Source organism: Cucumis melo, chromosome 8 (assembly GCF_025177605.1).
Source record: "Cucumis melo cultivar AY chromosome 8, USDA_Cmelo_AY_1.0, whole genome shotgun sequence".
In the NCBI taxonomy this organism is placed as follows: domain Eukaryota; kingdom Viridiplantae; phylum Streptophyta; class Magnoliopsida; order Cucurbitales; family Cucurbitaceae; genus Cucumis; species Cucumis melo.
In genome coordinates, this window is record NC_066864.1 from 3,480,359 (window position 1) to 3,502,113 (window position 21,755).

Below are 21,755 nucleotides of genomic sequence, written 5' to 3' on the forward strand. Positions count from 1 at the left end.
CGAGGTCCCAACTATAATAGTGTAATGTATAATTATTTATAACTTATAATTAAATATAGTAAATTTTAAACAATTTTTTGCGATAACATTTATTACTTTGTTACGATAGATACTATTTCATACTTCTTTTCTATATTTACTATTTTCTATTAAATAAAAATTTAAACTTCATATATGAACGATTACAATAAATAGTTTATACTATTATAAAAATCTTTAATTTTTGTTGCATAATATATTCGACGAGGATATAATTTCAATAGCTAACTAAAATATAATTTATTTAAATTAATCAAAATAAGTATAAGCGGAATGTATATAAAAAAAGAGAATTATGTAATGTCTATTTTGCCCCCAAAAATAAATCCCTAATTTCCACTTCCTTCTCTCTGGTCACTGCATCGAGCACGCACGGGTGTTCTCTGTCTCTATTAACGCTGAAACCTTGCGGCGGCGACGGTGCCGGCTAATACCTAACGACGGCAGCGAAGGGCTGATACTTTCCTTCAAGCACGGAAGCTTCTGTGTTAAAATTATTCTTTTTGCCCTAATTCTAGCAACTCCCTGTTCCCAAGTACCCGCCATCGCTTATCGCTTGCTCTACTTCTTCTCCAGCCGTTATCTTCTCTTCTATTACCATCTTAAAGTTGACGCGAAATTGGTGTGAAAATCACTCCGAGCTCGCAGGTGAGAGAACTTCAGCTCCGTTTCTTTTTCCTCAACGTGTATTTATACTTATATCAGTCTTGAATACTCCGTTATAAAATAGTGGCATTCTTACATACTCCAGTACCTTCACTTAATGTTCCTAAGACATGGAGTTTTTCACCCAGTTCTCTGATTCAATTTCTTTGTGGCAGGAACTATGAGGGAACTCGTGACTGTTCAAGTTGGAGAATTTGCGAACTTCGTTGGTTCTCATTTCTGGAACTTTCAGGTAGAGCCCTCCCCGTATTACCATTTTCTCTTCCACTTTGTGTATCGTGCGCATTGGTGGGATTGAAACTGGTAATTTAGCACCGAGTAAATCTTCTTCTTCAATTTACATTAGTTGTACGATTGATTGGACTCTAACCATTGGGATTTTGAAATTCGTATTTATTTTCTTTTCGTTGATCTTGATGGAAGGATGAGTTGATTGGCTTGGCTGCGGACCCTCTTGGAGATGCTGTGTTTAAGAATCAACATCTTAATATGGACGTACTCTACCGTTCTGGTGAGACTCAACAGGTGGATTATTTTACATTATGTTGTCAATGAAGAAAGTTATAGAGTTGTCACTTCAAGCCGCACATTGTTGTAAACTCACTGACGGAAGATTTAACATTTAATGTTTAAACCTCTTCTTTTAGTTAATGTAACTGAATATCTTATTTCATGCATTGGTTAAAAGCTTCATTTTGGCAAAGTACGTCGTGTTGAGTTTATATTGTCTTTAAAAATTGATGCTTGCTTCTTAATTCTTTAAATTGATGATAGTATTTTCCTAACCAACTGTACCACCCCTAAGTTGTAGCATATTTGTGCTAGGTTTTCTTTTTTAGCTAAATTAACTTTCTTCACTAAATGAGCTGATTTTCTGTAATTTGTCCATCTGTTTCATTTTTCTCCTCTAAATATTTTGCAGGGTGTACTTACATATACTCCACGCCTAGTTTCAGTTGGCTTTAAAGGTATCTTTCTGTAAACAATACATGGGAGCAAGCTTATCATAAAGTAATTTTATGTTTCCTAGATATTAAATAAGTTGTATGATGCTAATACAATTTTGAGTCGCAACCCATCCCTCTGATTGAGTTATAATATGCAGGAGGCTTAGGATCTGTAAGTGCACGTGGCACTCTATATAATGATGACGTGGATACACCATCTGATATTGTCACATGGTGAGATTTTCATTATTGAAGAATGAAATTTCCGCCCCTCATATTTAGAGACACCCACCAGAACATTAATATACATGCCTATATTATTTATGAATTCCCATTTGTTCAACTCTACATCTAAAAGTTGGAGTAGGAGCTTGATCCCAATTGCTTTCTCTGGCTAACTGTAGAAGCTCCTGGATAGATGGTTTACATTACTCTTTTGCTTATATCAGCGTGTCCATAGATGTATACTAATGTAAGACATAAAGTTCTGATGTTTAAGGGCTTTGTACAATATGAACTGACTTTCTTGATATTTACAGTTGCAGTCTGATGAGCCAATAACTCCAAAACCCTGTGAAATTTCCTAATTTAGTGTTTGCACTCAGTTTTTAACTTTCTAGTTCAGCATAGCATTGATCTAGGTCGAAATTTTGTTTCTTCGATCCAGTAATGCACCATCTGGTTTGTAAACTTTATGTATTTGAAAGCTTCAATGACTTCTAATTTTGTAGTGTAATCTGGAAATAAATTTATGGTGCTTGAAGAAATTGAATGTGTATTTTCTTTCTGCAGGCGTGGTAGTGTTGCCACTCATCATACTGAACCACGTAAGAAAAACTTATTCTTGCAAAGTTTATCTGAAGAAGAGCAAGAGAACTTGGTGGATGGTGAAAATAGTAGTCGAGGAGAAATTGAGGATAAAGATATTGTTAAATGTCTAGAAAATGATGTCACCTTTTGGACGGACTTCTCTAAGGTTCACTATCACCCTCAAAGTTTATATCAATTAGCTGGATCGTGGGTGGATGCTCAGGAGTTCGACAATTATGGAATTGGAAAAGAGTCTTTCTCTTGGAGTTTGCAAGGTGAAGATATTGATGAAAGGCTTCGTTTTTTTGTGGAGGAATGTGACCATATCCAAGTATGTGTTACTAGAAATAATTTTAATTGAAATGTACCAAATGGTTACTTTATTTTCTTCTTCTGATTCCCCAGCCCCAAACTTTCCTTTCCCCCTCGCTGGTAACTGTTCTCATGCATTTATGCACCATCCCTTTGTTTTTTTGAAAATTTTGAATTTTTTATCACCTCAATGGAATGTAATCCTTTCTTTTCTCTCTGTAATTACATTATGTGCAAATTATTCATCCCTGTGGATTGTTGTATGATCAAGTTGTGGAATCTCCTAGAATTTTTAGGACACTGTTTAGGATGAATTTGAATGTTTAAAACTATGCATATATACTCTAGGTACTTTTTCCTTGCGATATTGTTCTTAGCAATGTAATGGACATTATATATATATATTTACCCCCTTATTAATGAAAGGAATGGACATATCTATTGAGGAAGCCATTGCCATTGGGAAAATCATGTTTTCTACTTCGCTTTTATCTTCATCTTTATTTTCTCTTTTTCTATGGTGTTCAAGGGTGGGATTTAAATCGACAAGTACTCTTTCTTTGACCTAGAATTGAACTTTGACTTTATTTTCTCTTTTTCTATGGTGTTCAAGGGTGGGATTTGAATTGACAAGTTCTCTTTCTTTGACCTAGAATTGAACTGACTCTTACAAATTATACTGCTCTACTATGTCTGTTAGTATTGTGATCGTATATTAAACATTGATACTTCATTTTTATATGTCACTAGGTCTATTATAGTGGAATTATTTACACCCCCATATGATGGGACCTTTAATACACAATTTTGTGCTAGGATGGTGGTACTTATATTCCTTGTTTATAATGGCCTTTTATTGATGCTTATAGGGCTTTCAGTTCATAGTTGAAGACTCGGGAGGATTTTCAGCAGTAGCTGGGGATTTTCTTGAGAGCGTTGCAGATGAATATTCAAACACCCCAGTTTTACTTTATAGTGTTCGAAGTCCTAGTTCTAACGTGCTTCGTGAAAATAAGAGGCAGATAGTTTCTAGAGATCTCCACGATGCAATTTCATTTGCGAGATTATCATCTTTCTGTCAGCTCTATGTGCCAGTTGGTTTGCCAAGTTTGAGCAGAAGTATGTGCCACTGTGGCTGCAAAATTTTCTTGCTTATCATTCTCTGTCTAATAGATGCTACAATCTTGATCATCCGACTTTTAAATATTTGAACATTCTGCACTCAGACCTTTTTCCCTCATTATTCTCCGATATAATATTAATAATCATCTTTACCTTTATCAAGGCAAAGCTGCCACCCATCTCTGCATTGATGACCAGAAACCTTATCACTGTAGTGCTGTATATGCTGCTGCTTTACACTCCATTGGTCTTCCTTTTCGAATGGAAGCCCAGGGGCCAACCACAGATTCATGTTATGTTTCTGGTGCACTTCATGTCAATGACATGGTACGTATGTTAGCTGGGCAAGGTAGGCAAAACATGGTGGCCATTTTGGATGTTGCAATGCCAGCGCCCACTCTCTTGGGTATGTACTCTTCCATTGCTTTCTACTCGCAGAAAAGAGCCTTTCATAATTGGTCATAGGTTTCTGCAATCTGTACTACAGAGAAACATTTGGGTCAATCTTTGTTGGGAAGTTTGCAACCGTTGACACCAGAGGTAAAAGAAGATGCAGAAGATTTGTTGGCATTGGAGTCCATGACTGTGCATGGAGTGTTTGAATCAGGTATGTATTACATTAAGTTATCTCCTGGTATTCCTATAACATTTAGTTAAGATACTCGTTCTGCAATAGAAGATGCCGTCAAAATTATCTTGTTTAGAAGGAAAATACGGAAAATATGTTATACATCTCAATGTAATGGACCTAAAATGTTGACGTGTTACTGTTCTTACTCGTTTTTGTCCTCTTCAGGAGGGGACCGGGCTTCAGTCTCCGAATTAAAGGATCAAATTAGCGCTGCTTACGAAGGTGAAACAGTAAGACCAATGCTCTGCCATCTATCAGCAGCTCAATGTCCTCTGCCTGTACCATTGTCTTTTCCTTCAATCTTTGGAAACCTAGTTGGCCAACATGGTCAATTGTTGGCTACTCCAATCTCAGGTGTTTCATCAAGGGGATCCCTTGACGTGTATTCCATCCCCATGGCAGCTCGGCTACGTTCTAGCAATGCTGTACTACCATTTATAGAGAGAAGACTAACAAATCTTCTTAGACATGGAACGGTACAAGGATCATCTGCAACCCCATTACTTAGGAGTTGGGGGTTTGGAAGAGAGGAACTAGAAGACATGGGAGAATCACTTTCAAAAATGGTTTTGGCGCTAAATCCACATTCGCTAACTTCATCAGATTCTGATTGAAGTATAACTTATAAAATTGAAAATGTAGAAACTTATGAGAATCACTTTAAAAAGTCGTGTGTTTGATTAACTCAGAATGATGAAATGAACATGAGAATATGGGTTTTTAATGTGATTGTTCTCATTCTTGTGGCTAGGGATTTGGATGAGGGCATCAAGAAAAGTCAAGTCAACTGTCAAGCTGCCTGCAGTTTTGTTGGAATACGAATAATAGTATAGTTGCGTCTTCCTTTGATATTGCTGTCTTTTAAAATGGTGTGGTGAGTTTGTTGTTTATTTGTCTAGCAATGTTTAAAGATGTAGACAGAAACATAAAATTAAATGTTTTCTTGTACGCCATATGCTGGATGCAGTATTGTTTTTTCCATTTTTTAAAATAGTATGTTCCAACGAAGTTTGTTTAATAAATTAGGGATAAGTATGATAGGCCCAATTCAACCACTCCATTTGAACACCTAGGTTTTGACCTCTGATTAATTGTTAAAACAAACGTATTTGAAAACATTTTTTTTTTATTTTTCTCCTTTTTAATGGATATACATGTCTTCATAGTTTTCTATTTTTGAAAATTAATTGAAAATTAAGTTTATAAACATCAGCATATCATAAAAACTTGAAAACTACAAATAGTAATTTTAAAAAACTAAAATTTCACTATGAGTCAAAGAAAAACCTATAATTAAAAAATTGGGAAGAAACGGCCAATTTTCAAGTTCGAATTTTAATTTTAGTTTATAAGTAATAAAACTAAATATAATGATAAAAATGAAAATAAAATTAAATGAAAGGATATAGACAGAAAGACTAGAGCTGTTCAAACTAAATATTGATTCGAAGACATGTCTTCGTTCCTCCTTCGAGTATGTAACATGAAATCTCATGAAATCTAAATCTTAGATGATAATCATTACAGCTATGTTTTGTAACGACCATCAATTAAGTTTGAAAATTCCTCCAAAAAAATAATTCTATTGACAAGTTTAAAATTATGTTTGTCAATGTGATTGGACGAACGTGGACTTGGACTTTTTCTGCTTCCTTTTGATTCTGACCCCCATCTTCTAGTCTCTATTCTTCTTCATGTTAACAAAACAGTAATTTTTGACTGCTACTTTGTGATTTATGTGGTTCCTACAAAATAATGACAATCTAACCTTCAATTTCTTATTAAATTAAAGGTTAAACTATAATCTTTTTAAACAAAATCCTCAAGTTTAATAAAAATTATAAATAATAACAATAATATATTAAGGAAACAGCAGTGAGTTGGTAGCCACGTGGAGGACGGCCCTCATTTCTTCCAATTGGATAATTCTCTATTTCCATTTCAAGCTGACCGTTGACTCTAAACCCTACCCGATCCCATAAATCTGCCGAAATAATTTGGCTTTATACATTATATAATATAAAAATTCAATTTTAATCATTTTTCTTACTTTGAAAATTTTCAGAAAATTTTCTTTTATTCCTACAAAATCTATTAAAAATTCATTTAAACATGCAAAAACAAAACATTTGAATTGATTTTGAATAATGAAATATGTGTTCTGAAGCAATTTTAAACGTGACAAAAAAAAAAAAAATCTTGAGGATGATTTATTTGGTCAATTGTCAACTCCTTATAGTTGAATAAATATCCATATTTTTTTACACACCAATAAGATAGATATATTGAATTTTATAACACGTAATTGATTAAGACTGTTTTATTACAATTAATATAAAAAGAAATCCTCAATATTTATCGTTATGTACACAATAATAATAAAGGTATCGGGTTTCCGAAACCTTCTAATATATTTGTGTTTTTTAAGTTACAAGAATCATAGGTTAGATGGTTTACTTGACATATCTATCAATGTATGACATTAATTATATTCAAAGTACCAATTGTATTGGATTAGAGAAGAAATAAATTATAAATTAAAGTGTTTTTTTTTATTTGTTAAATCTTAATTAAGTTGACTTTAGAACATTAAAAAACAATCATGCATGTGCCGGCAAAGTCCACTATAATTTTGGGTCAACCAACTTAATTTTGATTCCAATTACTTCTAGTGAAATGGTTGTCTTCAATTCACCCTCATTAGAATTAAGGTATTTATGTACTAAAGCTTTGATATAATACCATTTTCTTATTTGATCCATCATACCTAAGTAATTTTTTTTTATTATTATTATTAATTATATTTATCTTACTGTTCAAAACTTTCTAAAACAGTCCAAGGGAATTTATCCTTAACCTACGTTGTTAAAAGATTTAAGTCTCTTTTCTTTTATTTATAGATTTGAAAATCGATATTCATCAAATATATTTTTCAAAGAATTATGGTAACAACTAAATTGAATATTTATAAAATTTTTAGAATAAAATATTAAAAAAATATGGAATCCCTTGTTTGGTAGAAAATTTAAAAATAGATTTGTATTTCATTATTTGGATATAGTCTGGTAGCTGAATTCAAAAATCAAATTTTAATTCATGTGTTGTGTAAGTTCACTAACATAATCACTGAATATTTGCTAACAACAAATTACTATTATTCTTAAAAAAAAAAAAAAAAAACAAGAGTATAACAAATTATTATTAATTTATTAATGAACATGTTTTATGTTAAAAAAATGTATAATTATTATTTTTGTAATATAATAATAATTTATAAAAAAAATTGAAAAATTGATGCCGTGATTTGGATTAAGTCAAAATTTAGGTTTATAATTAGAAATTATTACTGAATAATGGATAAAGTAGGGTAATATACTGTTTGAGAGAATTTAAACCATAAAGACTATATATGAAAGTAAGTTTTAATTTTATCCAAATGATAAGAAGAAAACTTAGAGTAGAATCACAAAATTTGGATAGCATGGTGTAAATTGTATATAATCTTATCATGAATAATTGAATAAGAAAAAAAAAAGTTGAAATAAAAAAAGAAAAGAAGTTGTTAAATTGTTGTTATGAAGATGATTGAAGTTGGCTTGAAAGATGTTGACGGTTGACATTGACCGACAGCCTTTATAAAGAAAATGGTACAGAGAGATTAAAATGTAAATTTGGTTTATGGATAAAGAAAAACGTAAACAGAATAGACAAAAATTGTTACCAACATTTATGTTAAAATTTGTGTTAAGGAGTTTTTGACTTTTTATTTGTTACACAAAACAAAACAAAACAAAACAAAACAAAACAAAACAAAACAAAAGGGTATTTTTTTTTTTTTTTTTTTTTAATTATTAACCTCTCAAATGCTGACATCCCTTCCGTTTGGTATGGTGGGAGGTTTCAAACCGCGTTCTTCTTTTTTCTTCTTTACAATCACTCTCTCTTTCTCTTTGTTTTTTCTTCTTCTTCTTCTTCTTCCTTCCATTTCAATTCCATGATACTTTTAGCTTTACAATGATTGATTGTTCACCATGCGTTGGTTGCGTAATATCTCCTTTACCCCTTCTTCAATGGTGAGGATACCGGGTACTACTACTGGTGGTGGTGGTGGTGATTCTCCTACCCGAAGATCTACTGGCAGAGGTTCTGACGATCATAATTATCGTGGAATTGTTTGGCGTTTTGGCGGCTCTAGGTATTCCCGCCATAGGAAGCTTCGTAACTTAAGTGGACGTGAACACGTCGATACTTCTTTGGCTAAATGGTCTGATACTACGCCTGACCCTGTCTCCTTGTCGCGATCACCCAGTACCTCTGATCACCCTGCTGTGCCCTTGCCACTCCCAGAGGTTTCTCCCTTATTTCAGCGTCGTGAAAGGATCTCCACTTCCAATTCTGCTGGGGGAGAGGGGGACTGCCCTCTTCCATCGCCCAAAGGTTTGCGTGGACGCGCCGGGGATGAACGTGATGTAGATAGAGATAGAACTGCACCCCCTCAGAAGATTGTGGGTGGAATCTCCCCTAACGCTTCCATTAAAAGGTAGCCTGGTTGGAAGGAATATGCTTCTTACTTTCTACTCCTAATGTCAATTAAATGTCGCTATGACTTTGATATCTCTGTGTTTATGTTGAAGACAACTTTGATGGGATGTTTAGACCTTTTTTTAGATTCTTAACCACTATGTTTTGTCTCTCGCTTGTGCTCTCTTGCTTATTAGTGAATTTGATGTTTTAAACAGTTAAGGGAATTTTCTTTAAAAAAAAAAAAAGTTTGTAAAAGTGGTAGAAGTGATCGTTTTAATTAGTTATATACTTCTTGTCTCGTTATCTTTTGTTGAGGGTGTGGTACGGTGTGGTGTTATTGATAAGCTTTGTTGTTTGGACAATGTTGATATTGTATGGTGTTCTGCGTTTCTTTCATTACTTTATTTTTGTTTTTATGACCAACACTTGCTCTTTATTTGACAAAACCAGTATATCTGATTCTGGGGGGGAAAAGCATAAGAAAGAAGGTCAGATTGAAGCAAGATCGTCAGGTAGGGCGAATCAAGATGCAAGGCGATATCCTGAAAGTTCTCGGAATGGTTTTTGGATTGATGTTCCTAGTAGGAGTGCCCCTACTAGTCCTTATACAAGTCCTACACTTAGTCCTCAAAGAAATACTTCTGGTAACGTTTCAAATTTCCATTATATGGCTCCAGTAGGAAATCAAGGTTGGTCTGCACCTGAGCTGCCAAATTTCCCTTGTGTGGCTCCAGTTGGAAATCACGTCTGGTCTGCACCTGAGCTGCCATCCTCGGCAATGATGCGGGGGATTCCTCCCGCATTCTTTGATTGCTCTACTCTTAGTACTGAGAGTTCTCCCATGCATAGCCCAAGAGGTAAAAGTCCCCACCGAGATCCCAGAAGTCCAACAGGACCTACATCTCCATTGCACGCCAAGATTTCCCATGAAACACATGCTGTGCGCCGCGAGGGTTCTGGTCATGTCAGTGTCCACCCTTTGCCTCTTCCTCCTGGAGTGCCAATGCCTTCAGCGTCAATCCCAACAATGGCTTCAGCACCAACCTCCGTCACTCTATCATCACCCCCTGTGTCTTCACCATCAATTTCAATACCTTCAGCATCATGCTCGATGGCTCTACCGTCAACCCCAATGGCATCACCATCAACCCCAATTTCACAAGCTAACATTAAGAGTGAGTCAATCTCAATGAAAAATCAATGGCAGAAAGGAAAGCTTATTGGTCGGGGCACATTTGGAAGTGTATATGTTGCTAGCAACAGGTAATATTAGTTTCACTGGCATCATCTGTTGTTGGCATTGGCTTATGTGGACTGACTTTCTTTTTCCTTTTTTTTCCTTCCTTTTAACTCCTCAAAGAGAAAATGGTGCTTTATGTGCAATGAAGGAAGTTGAACTATTTCACGACGATCCAAAGTCAGCTGAATCTATAAAGCAATTAGAGCAGGTAATTTCATAGTTTATTTGAGGTTTGGTAAACTGTGTAATGTGCTCAGTTCCATTCTTTTTTTGGTTTTTTTCCTTCACGTACCTTTGCGTTTGGAAGCTCTATCTGACATGATCGAAGGGCGTCCTTTCAATTAACTTTTGGCTAACAAATTTTTGTTTAAGCTGGTAAACATGTTTAGAGCACAGTAACAAAACTAATTTTTTTAGATGCTTGATTTATTTGTTTAGCTTAGTGATAATTGAGATAAAAAATTTAATTCAAAGATTTCCAATGATTTATTATACTTTGTTTTTTCGGTGCCAGTGATACATGTGGTGGGATTAACAGTTGAATGAATCTAGTAGTACCAATGTTGTATGATTCTATATTTTTGTTTACTAGTAGTGCCTTAGAAATTATCCCTCCCACAAGATTTACTGCTAAATAGAAAACTTAATGGATTAACCTCACCAGGATATGGGTGTATGTTTTGTTAATTTTTTCTTTGTATTATTTGACATTATCTAATCATGAGTCTCTTTTGAAAAATTTAAGTTCTGCTTATCTGTTAGAGTGACAACTTACTAGCTAAAACCTATTACTTAAAATGATAAAAAAAATTCGGTAATTTATGCTTTATTTTTTTATCAAGGCAGAATTTAATTGGCTCATGTTATCCTTAAATGCTGCCACATCAACATTCATCATCCAAATGGAGTTAATGTTCTGCTATTTTAAAATGCCATAAATCGAAATTTGTCCTTTGACGGTAGGATGAAATTTGATGTTTTTTAGTGTTGCCTCTCTTCTTCTAACTGTCACAGGAGATCAAACTTCTGAGCCAGCTAAAGCATCCAAATATTGTTCAATACTATGGTAGTGATATTGTAAGTACCGATTGTGTACGTTACGACATTTTAAAGTTGTTCGCTTTTATAATCTTTTAACTAAATATAATTATTACTCTGGTGACCGTAGATTGACGATCGATTATATATATACCTGGAGTATGTTCATCCTGGTTCAATTAATAAATATGTTCGTGAACATTGCGGAGCTATGACAGAATCTGTTGTTCGAAATTTTACTCGACACATCCTCTCAGGGTTGGCCTACTTGCACAGCACAAAGACAATACACAGGTAGGTAATATATGTATTGACGTGATTGATAAAGTTTTAAGGTTGACATGTAAAATCAAGATGACCATAACTCTATTGATAATAAGAAAGAAATACTTGACTATTTAAATTCTAGAATCTTGGAAGAAATAACCCAAACAACAATCTGTAATCTTATTCTATGTTTTTACTTCATATGATTATTATCTATTTGGAGACTTCATTTTTCATTGATACAGGGACATTAAAGGTGCTAATTTGCTGGTAGATTCTTGTGGGGTTGTCAAGCTTGCTGACTTTGGAATGGCTAAACACGTAAGTTTGACTCTGTGTGCCAAGGACGTTCAACTATTTCACTTTTCTTTTTGTGTTCTTTTCGAAGTATATCCATACATTTTAACACATTAATGACACTAATCTTTATAGATTTGTTGTATTTTACTTTTCATGGATTTTTTTTTTTCTGTTTATTTGGGGCCTTAATTCTAGATGTTGACAACAGTGGAGGAAAAAAACTTTATTTGTTACATTCTGTTCACTTTAGGTAAATAGGTCTTTCAATTTGTGTAATGTTAGTGTATAGGCACTCTCAACGTTAGTATCAGTCACAGTCTAAACTCTGAAGTTTGGAGAAAAAGAGTCATGTTTCGTTTACATGATACTTGCTCATTGGCTTCTGCATGATTGATAGCATTAGTGTGAGTTTTCCTTTGCTGTCAGGTTGAATTGCTCTAGGAGATGAAACTTTTCTTTGTCTTTCTAAACTAGACATGAATGATGCTGATATATATATATATCTGCAGCTTACAGGACAAGTTGCCGATCTCTCTTTAAAGGGAAGTCCATATTGGATGGCTCCTGAGGTATCTTTTTGCTCCTAAATTAGATGGGTTCATGGCTTATGGTTTCTCTTATTGACAGCGATCACTTGACATGTTAGGTTGATTATATGTCTTTATTTAGTTGGATTGACTTTTTCGTGATGAGGGTTGTGATTGAAATTTGTCTTTTTCCTGCAGCTCCTCCTGTCTGTGATGCAGAAAGATAACAGCCCTGATCTAGCCCTAGCAGTTGATATTTGGAGCCTTGGTTGCACTATTATAGAAATGTTCACTGGCAAACCACCTTGGAGTGAGTATGAAGGGGTAAGTGTTGGATAACTGGGCATGTACATGTAGCTGCATCAATCCCGATAGAATTTTAATTTTTTTCCACTCATATGCCATTTGGTGAAAAGTTGAGAGGTAGAAGAAGACCTATATCTGCACCACCAAGGCACCTAGATATGTTGGTTGCTTAGTTGCAAACTTGCAGTACAGGATGGGACTTGAGAATTTGAATAATGATACTTGTTTTGAAATCCTAAATTTTATTTGGTACTTATAGCATAGTACCTTATCTCATTCCTCTGTCCTCACACCTAGAGAAGGTATATGTGTAACATTAGGAAGTGCACGTCTATCCTGTAACTGTTGTCATAGCGTACAAAAGACATTGGTGGCATAACAGAGCAATTCATTTGCATGTTGAACTCATAACTGGTAGCTATTTTTTCATGAGTCTAGTAGATTTTACTGTTTGGTTGGTGGTTACAAGTCCATATGTTAATACAGGCTGCAGCTATGTTTAAAGTCATGAAAGATACTCCACCAATGCCGGAATCATTGTCATACGAAGCAAGAGATTTCTTAAAATGTTGCTTTCAAAGAAATCCTGCAGAGAGGCCGACCGCTGCCATGCTGCTTGAACATCCGTTCATGAAAAACTTGCAGTATCCAGATGCTTCATCTTGCTCTCAGGTTGTTGCTGGAGCAAGTTTGATGGTAAACATAAAATAGATGCTGTATCCTCCTTCCACCCTACTTAGCTCGTCGTTTTTCGTGACTATGAGGTTTATGATGTCAGGATAAATGTTATAGCCCAAGTAAACAATATTCAAGTAAATCCGATCAATCTTCCATGCTTCCAAGCCCACAAAATTCCAAGGGAAAGTTAGCGGCCGAGAGGTAAGAGTTACTTTTTCTCTTACTCTTCAGTTCTCATTTGTAATTGGACCATGAATGCATTCATTTTAATTCTTTGCTCGACTCTAGTTTCATGAATTATCGTTTTGTTCTTTCCCAGTGTGATTGGCCCACTATCTCATCATGAAACCTCTGACTTAACAGTAATGTCTCGCTATTCCCCCCGTTCTACCCTTGAAGCTCTTCCAATACTGTCTCCTCTGCGCTCAGTTCCCAATGCGCATCATCTCGGTTCCCCTATAAACGCAGCTGATGTTGTAAATCAAACCAATAAGAAGAACCATGCATTAATATGATAAACCATAGATGGGAGGCAAGGAAAGTGCTCGAGGCCAGGCTTGCCCTCAGCTTTGCTCGTATCTCCAGTCGACGAGCGTTTAGCAGGGGTGGTAAAATATCGGGGGAAAAATCAGCTTCATAAGGAGAAGCCAGATTCAGATGCTGCATCTAGTGGGTGAGATTCCGGCATAGATTGCCACTTACTCATGTAGGTTTTTGTCTCCTTTTGATATTTTATTTTGAATCGAAAGAGCTTCTGGACTGGAAATCTTCTCCATACCCAGTTGAGAAACAATTTTGTATGCTGTTTTTTCCATTTTAGAGCTTCAGTAATGGCGACATCCACTGATCATTCTTTGGTGTTGGCGTGGGAAAAATCACCACTTCCATTGTGTTCCATATGGTACAACTTCAAACTGAATTTGTAGATATTAGAGGAGGGGTATGATAATGGAATCATATGGTCCAACAGCTGTTCCATGGAATTTTTCTTAGCTTCATTCTTAAAAAATATATACATACCTTGTGATCATTTTTTTCCCACTTCTGTACAAGTTTTCGATCTTCATTCCAAAAAAACTTGCGATAAAAAGATGTTGCTAAAGATCGATTGATGGCACCATTTAAAACTACATTTAAATCCCATTTCAATCTTCTATTCTCTCATGTGTCATGTTTATCTTTATCCATTTGGTAGAAGGTTTTATATGAGTTTAATGTAGATTTAGATTCTAAATCACATTAATCTGTGTATTCGTGTTCGGTATCCAATTTATAAGGATAGTTTATGATTTTGCATTTACAAAATCTACTTACAAAGGAATAACAATCATTGTTTACGGGAATAAGTGTAAATAACCAAAAGTGGATAGCTATCTATAAAAGGGTTTGTCATTTTATGGAAGGAATCCAAGTATTAGTATACAAATTTACATCCACTTATCAGAATTGAAATATTAAATATCTATAAAAAAAAAAAAATTGCTAAATTGCACTTTTTAGTCTTTATAGTTTTGAATTGGTGTCAAATTAGTCAATACATATGAAAATTAAAAATGAAGTTCCCAAATGTTTAACCAAATAATATGACTATTTTTATTATAAAGTAATTAAGACTTAAAATAAATTTTAAAAGAAAGATTCGCTGCCTCTTTTCTCTCTCTTATTTTCTTTTCTCATTTTTTTCTTGTTGATAATTAGGTAAAGAGTGTGATAAGAAGTTGACTATTATTGTTGAGGTATAATAGTTTGTGTCTCATATGTAGATTATTTTAATTTAAATTATGATAGTAAGTGTTTGAATGTAAAATACGAGAAGTTTGAAAGTAAAATATGAGAAGTTTGAAAGAATGAAAACTATACCATAACAAATAATAAATTCAGTAACAAATGAAAATTTTTAAGATAATGTTGATGTTAGAAGACTACAAAATAATGCTTATGGTACAAAATATATGTTTATCATAATATCAGATTGATGTTTGCGACCAACACCGGTCCATGTTACTCAAAAATCTAAAAGTCAGTGGCAAAAAAGAAGTGAAGTTGAACGTTTTCTTCTTTGAATTCTTGAAAGTCGAGCTACGATGTGGTGTACTCGTTATTGTCCAACGAATCATACAATGCAAAGTTGCGTTTTTGGGTTTTGTTCCTTTTTGAATTTTAGCAATATCCATTTTTCAACTCAATTGGCCCAAAAGAGAGTGGTTTTGTATAGAGTAGCACGTGAAAGTTCCATCATTCCATTGCAAACCTAATTCTACACTATAATATTTCTAATTTCCGCACATAGATCATAGGCGAAGACAGAAAATAAAGAACCAGAGAAAGAAGATATGGAGGCTCCACAGGCCATACAAGTTTCTAGGAACCTTGAAGATGATCAAGATAAAGCTGTGAATGAGTGGTAATTAATGTTTCTGTTCTAATTTAATTGAATGTTTGGTTTTAATTGCAGGATTGTATTTTAATTGATGTTATATTTTGGTTTTTCTGTAACAGTTGTTCTTGCTGTTATGATTGCTCGGAAAGCTGGTTTGATTACTTTTGCTGTTGGGATGACTGTGATTGTTAGATGGTCAACAAATCTGTCATTTTAACTTTGTTCATCTCTCACTCTCTCTTCTCCATGTATTTTTCTTCCCTTTCTTAAAATATATATTCACCTTACCCTTGCTTTATTATACAAATCAAAAAACTTGTATACCAAACTCTTCTTGTTTGTTTTTCTTTACTGCTAGAAATAAGTTTACTGAGCTAGATGTGCCATGATCTTGTGACTTTTGAAATTGTGTTAACCTCAAGTTTTTTTATTCAACTTTTATATTCTTCTAGAGATGTTACCTTCAAACTTGAAGACTGAAGTATAACTTAACTAGTTATCACATAAATAATGGATGATCAACAATCATTGGTTTCATTTTCATCTAACATGTTTTTAGTTAACTTTTATAACAGAATTAACGACCAAATCCTATAGTATTGATGAAATTTCTACTGACATTGCATAACGCTATAATATTATGTTATGGACTTCTTTCCATTACGAAATAGCTTTTGGGTAGCGCGGGCGGGCATCCAGCATCTATTGATCTTATGATGGAGCTCTATCTCAATTTTTGAAAATGTTGATAATTCTTTACCGAGATATACACTATATAATCTTGAAATAAATTCAAAACATCGCTCATAATGAACATCGTTGTTAGAGTAATTTGTAACGTTATTTGTGCACCGGAGAAACCGGCGTTGGAGTTGAACGCCATAATCAATCCAACCGATGACGGAATCGTAGACATCCCCGACCTGACCGGCGATTCAATAAGTAGGGCGTTCTTGCACTTCTCATCGGTGAATCACGAAACCCAATTATTTATTATTGTTTAATTTAGGATTTAGGTTATTTCAGTCATTATTGTTATTCAAATTAAATGCGCAGATTTCAACTGAGTTTGCTTTCAAACTGCTACGGTCTAAAAGCAAAAGGTTAGAAAGAAACCCTTTCTTTATTCGTTATAATTCAATTAAGCATGATGGCCTTGACTCTAGAAGAACATAAATCTTTGATTTTGCCTCTGCACTTTTGAAATTTGCCTACCAAAACAATAATTCATAAAAAAAAAAAGCAAAAGGGTAAAGTATGCAATATATCAGTACTATATGTAACACAAACGAAGTTTTTGTCTCTTGAAGGAGGAATATAATGTCATTACTACTTCCAAGTTCCAAGGGCTTGGTGGGGCCTAAGCAACAAAATGAGCCTTTCTTCAATTTCCTCTTCTTAGCAACTTTGATTTCTCTTAAATTTGAAGTATTTAGCTTACAAATTTACAATATGCGATTAATGCACTGTTTGGACTGCTTCCTAAGTGTCTAAGAACACTTATTTTTGTACATAAAACACTTAGAAAACTAATCCAAATAAGCCTAAATGTATCAGATTACACAGAGTTTCATGAATGATGTACTAAAAAGTAAGGATTAAAAGCTGCATACAATTTACTTAAATCAATTAAGAGTTGTATTGTTAAATTTTATATTAAATCTAGAATATTGAACCTTACGTCATAGCATGAAAAATGTGGATTTATGGTTTCTGTGGTTTATATTGCTCGGAGAAAAGCAAAAACATCTCCAATCGTTTGCTTTGTAGAGTCTGATTCAGCAACAAAGATAGTAGCCAAGTTGGATAAGTACTTTCCGCTAAAGTTGTTAATGAAGTCATTAGGTGCGGTGCACAAATAGGTATCTACTCCCACATTCCTAGTTATTAAATTGCGTTAATGGTTCATAGACGGCTATTTCTTTAGCTTTTCTCTGCATGGCATGAACTCCTTTTACTTCTTTATTATACATATTCAATGAAACAATTCATATTCTTCTGCCTCCCCCGTTAAATAAAGTTGATATATTGATAGAAAGGCATGTGATGGCAACCCATTATTATTGGAAATAAATAAAGAATGATGAGCCTTGAGTGCTGGTTTCTCTTCACCTGAGAGGATTGAAGTCAAACTTGGGAGTATTGTAAATTATTTGCCAATATATATTATATATATATATATATATATATATATATATATATTCTTGTTGAAGTGCTGAGCCATGAAAGTGTGATATGCATCACATTACCACTTAGCTCTAACAAAATAGTGAAGTCGTACCAAACTCAACCCAAAAACGATAATTTGAGTGGTTGAGCCACTAATCCTATTAAACATGCTGAACATTATCACTCTTGTTAACAACTCCTAACTTTCTTTTTATGTATATAAATAGGTGTCCTTCAACACTGATAGTTATACTAAACTTGCAATATTCATTTCTAGTTTTCTACTGCTTTCTCAATTAAAGCTATTAAAGACATGAAGGATAACTCCTCCAAATATGTTGTTTTCTTGGTTATAAGCTTCTTTTTCTTGAATCATCTCCTTGTATCCTCACAACTTGATTATAGGTTCTATGATGCCTCTTGTCCCAATCTAACAAGGATTGTCAGATATGGCGTCTGGATGGCAGTTTCTAATGATACTAGGATGGCTGCTTCTCTCTTACGACTTCATTTTCATGACTGCTTTGTCAACGTAATCAATTTTTCTATATATAATATTGAGTACATTAGGTGGATGACGGTGGGATTGTTTTAAAAAAATCTGCTTTTCAAAGATATATTTAACGTCTGTTTTTGAAAAATTGTTCTTTTTTATCTTCTTTTGTTTTTTTATCCTCAGAGGTGAGGATGATCTTGTTTATTGAAATGAAAGGATACTTTGGATTGACTTATAAAATTTTTTTAACCATTTTTATATTTATAAATGTTCATTTAAACATTTTGAAAGTCAATCCAAATATACACATTATTAATAACCTAACAAGAAAATCAAAACTATCGTTTTGGTAGAACAGACGATCAACTTTTCTTTGTTTCTGTTGTAGGGCTGTGATGGATCATTGTTGCTTGACGACACTAACACATTTAAGGGGGAGAAAAATGCATTGCCGAATGTGAACTCAGTTCGAGGCTATGAAGTTATTGATAATATAAAGGCTGTCTTAGAGAAAGTCTGCCCATGTGTTGTCTCATGTACTGATATAGTAACTCTAGCAGCTAGAGAAGCTGTCTACCTGGTAAGCCAAATCTTTTAGTTCACACACCTCTTTCGAACAACCTCATGCTTTTGTATCTTTCTGAATCTTTCCTTTTCAGGCTGGGGGACCATTTTGGCAAATTCCACTTGGTCGTCGAGACGGCACGACAGCAAGCGAGAGTGAAGCCAATCAGCTGCCATCACCACTGGAGCCATTGGAGAATATCATTGCGAAATTCACTTCGAAAGGCCTCAATGTGAAGGATCTTGTTGCTCTCTCAGGTCACCTTTCTCATGCCTCATCTTTGTACTTCCTCTCCGCTTTAAATCTATTCTAACCATCATGCACAACCAACTTACAGGGGGACACACTTTCGGATTTGCTCGGTGTATGATGTTCAAGCATAGGCTGTTCAACTTTGACGGCGCTGGAAATCCCGATCCAGAACTCGATGTCATGCTGCGACAGAATTTAGAGAACAACTGTCCAAATCAAGATGACTCCAACAACAATTTCGCCCCCTTAGATGCATACACGATCAACCGGTTCGACAATGTGTATTATAGGAACTTGGTGAACAAGTTGGGACTTCTGCAGTCAGACCAAGCTCTCATGAAAGACAATACAACTGCTTCTTTGGTGGTGAACTACAGCAGGTATCCATATCTGTTTTACAGGGATTTTGGAGCATCAATGGTGAAGCTGGCCAATACTGGGATCCTTACAGGCCAAAAAGGGGAGATTAGGAAGAATTGCAGGATGGTGAACTAGAATATGACATCACTTTGTAAATTAAACCAACTTGAACGATAATAAATTGGCAGTTGGCATGTGTTATTGTTGATGTTTTTTTGCTGTTGCTGTTGCTTTGCTTTCTCATCAACTTTCTTTCTTCTGGAGTAGTTGAATTTGGGCCTGTGCTCGGCCCAAAAGCTCAGCTTCTCTCTACAACGAACCAAACCATTCAAACAAATTATGATTACATTTGAAAACGAAAGTCAAAATCAAAATCAAAGTGTTTTTGAAGCAAGAAACTTGTTTGATTTTAAAGCCAAACAAAAGGTAATCTCTGGAAGGGTATGCTAAGAAACCTGGGAAAATGACAATTTCATCCTCGTAGATGAGCCCTTTAATACATTTCACTCAAATAAATAATATATATGTACGTTCTTTTCAAAATAATACTATGGGGGCATTAAGTTAATATTTTAAGTAATTTTCAGGAACAAAACGAATATACCAAAACTAAATGTCAAAGGCGATTATTTTGCTCAAAGCATGCTATGCCAAAATTCCATTTCTAGATGCGAAATTAACTAAATATAATTTTGTCCACATTCAAATAGGACAAACAAGAACAACAAGGAGATGTTGGAATAGTATATAATTTTTGTTAACTTCTTATTTTATAATTATTTACCAATAGAAATTGACTAATGAATATCATTTAGAAATATTATATATATATAACTTAAAGTTAGACATTTGAAAGTATTAACAAGGGTAGTGAAAAATTAAATAAATTAAACTACATCTTTCATAATTAGAAGTAAGCGGTATGAAAAGGTTTATTAAGGGACAATAAATCAATAATATGATAATGTACAAGAGAGATTATTTTAAATTTACAATTTAATGTCAGAATAAAATTTTAAAACTTTAGTTCATCCAATAGACATACAAAATACTAAAGTTTAGACGCACTTGGAGCTTGTGTGTTTTTGTCTCTCTCTCTCTCTCTATATATACATATAAAGGGAATATTCCAAGTTGTGTGAAGCATTTGATATACATATCATTTTTTACAAAAAGAAGAAGAAAATAAAAAGGAATATATATATACTACGTCATGATGCTTTATTGTCTGGTTCATGCATTTGTAAGAGCTTATGTCATTATCCTAAAAGGCTTTCGTCATCATTAACTCAAATTTAAAAAATGTCTAGACAAAATGTTGATATCAATAAATGATATATAAGACAATGACATAATTACGATAACATAAAATTTTATAGAGATATCCATTTTAGCCCTCAATTTAGTAATTAAGATGTATCTATTTTACCAACTTGAATAAGCATGTCACTTTCACTCCTAACTTAAGACTTACAACAAGTGGTATCACTTTACTTTTCTCTATTCAAATAATTGGAATATATATATATATATATTAGGTGTTTGAGAGAATCGTTATCTAATACAAACAAAATTATTTGTAATTTATTTTGATACTTTAACACCTACGTTTTGAGGGTAATGTATCCAAAGAAAGGTAGTTTCACCAATGAATAGTTAATCAATTACAATGTTGTATTTACGGTTAAAACAATACATGTATGTTGATACACGAACAACCTAACTTAATGAAAGATAACTTAGGCTCCTCCTAAATCTAAGACTCCTTCGTAATGATACTTTGATATTTTCTTGACTCAATCAAAAACCACTTATCTTGAGTAATTTAAGTTTTCCTAAGATGATAAGTATCATCGCGTTTCAAGATAGTCAAGAATGCCATATAAACATCTCCATTGAGAAATCTTGATTTAGAAGGGAGGGAAAGAACCCCAAATCGATTTCCACCAAAGAACATGGGATTATCAACAAAAGAGAAAGTGTGCTCTTTAAGTTGAATAAAAACCTTATAAGCACTACTCGTTAAGAAACGTCTAATTTTCTTTTTTTTTTTTTGTAAAATACCAGCACTAAGTATTGGTGATCAAAGTTATACATAATCGAGTAAAAAGATTTTATTGACTCAA

General features: G+C 34.0%; 3 protein-coding genes across 10 annotated transcripts; all 3 read left to right on the top strand.

Moving 5' to 3' along the window:
• The first annotated feature begins 361 nt into the window (after positions 1 to 361).
• On the top strand, positions 362 to 5,376 carry LOC103484759 (uncharacterized). 2 transcript variants are annotated; one of them, XM_008442023.3, is made up of 10 exons: positions 362 to 687; positions 861 to 937; positions 1,129 to 1,230; positions 1,628 to 1,673; positions 1,811 to 1,886; positions 2,445 to 2,793; positions 3,644 to 3,893; positions 4,060 to 4,302; positions 4,384 to 4,503; positions 4,693 to 5,376. In XM_008442023.3, exons 2-10 carry the CDS (start codon positions 866 to 868, stop codon positions 5,139 to 5,141), a joined length of 1,707 nt encoding a protein of 568 aa, XP_008440245.1. In that variant the 5' UTR covers positions 362 to 687; positions 861 to 865; the 3' UTR covers positions 5,142 to 5,376. The 2 variants fall into 2 exon arrangements, with proteins under 2 accessions (XP_008440245.1, XP_008440247.1); XM_008442025.3 differs by having other exon boundaries at positions 1,129 to 1,216.
• A 3,023-nt stretch (positions 5,377 to 8,399) lies between these two features.
• On the top strand, positions 8,400 to 14,448 carry LOC103484760 (mitogen-activated protein kinase kinase kinase 5). 5 transcript variants are annotated; one of them, XR_007823118.1, is made up of 12 exons: positions 8,400 to 9,067; positions 9,502 to 10,314; positions 10,412 to 10,499; positions 11,306 to 11,368; positions 11,460 to 11,623; positions 11,842 to 11,917; positions 12,406 to 12,465; positions 12,622 to 12,747; positions 13,216 to 13,425; positions 13,508 to 13,608; positions 13,771 to 14,113; positions 14,228 to 14,448. XR_007823118.1 is itself a non-coding variant. In XM_008442027.3 (12 exons), exons 1-12 carry the CDS (start codon positions 8,559 to 8,561, stop codon positions 13,920 to 13,922), a joined length of 2,316 nt encoding a protein of 771 aa, XP_008440249.1. In that variant the 5' UTR covers positions 8,402 to 8,558; the 3' UTR covers positions 13,923 to 14,448. The 5 variants fall into 5 exon arrangements, 3 of the variants coding, with proteins under 3 accessions (XP_008440250.1, XP_008440249.1, XP_008440248.1); XR_007823117.1 differs by having other exon boundaries at positions 8,402 to 9,067; positions 13,727 to 14,113; XM_008442027.3 differs by having other exon boundaries at positions 8,402 to 9,067; positions 9,502 to 9,695; positions 9,786 to 10,314; positions 13,727 to 14,448.
• Positions 14,449 to 15,584: 1,136 nt separating this feature from the next.
• Positions 15,585 to 19,830, top strand: LOC103484763 (peroxidase 10). Of its 3 annotated transcripts, none has more exons than XM_051088736.1 (6): positions 15,585 to 15,811; positions 15,907 to 16,035; positions 18,362 to 18,488; positions 18,841 to 19,032; positions 19,112 to 19,274; positions 19,355 to 19,830. In XM_051088736.1, the coding sequence occupies exons 2-6, from the start codon at positions 15,980 to 15,982 to the stop codon at positions 19,762 to 19,764; spliced, it is 948 nt and encodes a 315-aa protein (XP_050944693.1). In that variant the 5' UTR covers positions 15,585 to 15,811; positions 15,907 to 15,979; the 3' UTR covers positions 19,765 to 19,830. The 3 variants fall into 3 exon arrangements, with proteins under 3 accessions (XP_050944693.1, XP_050944692.1, XP_008440251.1); XM_051088735.1 differs by lacking the exons at positions 15,585 to 15,811; positions 15,907 to 16,035 and adding exons at positions 16,549 to 16,755; positions 16,844 to 16,890; XM_008442029.2 differs by lacking the exons at positions 15,585 to 15,811; positions 15,907 to 16,035 and having other exon boundaries at positions 16,730 to 18,488.
• The last annotated feature ends 1,925 nt before the right edge of the window (positions 19,831 to 21,755 follow it).

Coding starts and splice junctions, on each gene's coding strand:
- LOC103484760 (XM_008442026.3), top strand. CDS start 8,559: ATGCGTTGGTTGCGTAATATCTCCTTTACCCCTTCTTCAATGGTGAGG. Junction 11,624..11,841: donor AGCACAAAGACAATACACAG/GTAGGTAATATA, acceptor TCATTGATACAG/GGACATTAAAGGTGCTAATT. Junction 11,918..12,405: donor ACTTTGGAATGGCTAAACAC/GTAAGTTTGACT, acceptor ATATATCTGCAG/CTTACAGGACAAGTTGCCGA.
- LOC103484763 (XM_051088735.1), top strand. CDS start 16,597: ATGAACATCGTTGTTAGAGTAATTTGTAACGTTATTTGTGCACCGGAG. Junction 19,033..19,111: donor CTAGAGAAGCTGTCTACCTG/GTAAGCCAAATC, acceptor TTTCCTTTTCAG/GCTGGGGGACCATTTTGGCA. Junction 19,275..19,354: donor GGATCTTGTTGCTCTCTCAG/GTCACCTTTCTC, acceptor ACCAACTTACAG/GGGGACACACTTTCGGATTT.
- LOC103484759 (XM_008442023.3), top strand. CDS start 866: ATGAGGGAACTCGTGACTGTTCAAGTTGGAGAATTTGCGAACTTCGTT. Junction 2,794..3,643: donor AGGAATGTGACCATATCCAA/GTATGTGTTACT, acceptor TGATGCTTATAG/GGCTTTCAGTTCATAGTTGA. Junction 4,504..4,692: donor GCATGGAGTGTTTGAATCAG/GTATGTATTACA, acceptor TGTCCTCTTCAG/GAGGGGACCGGGCTTCAGTC.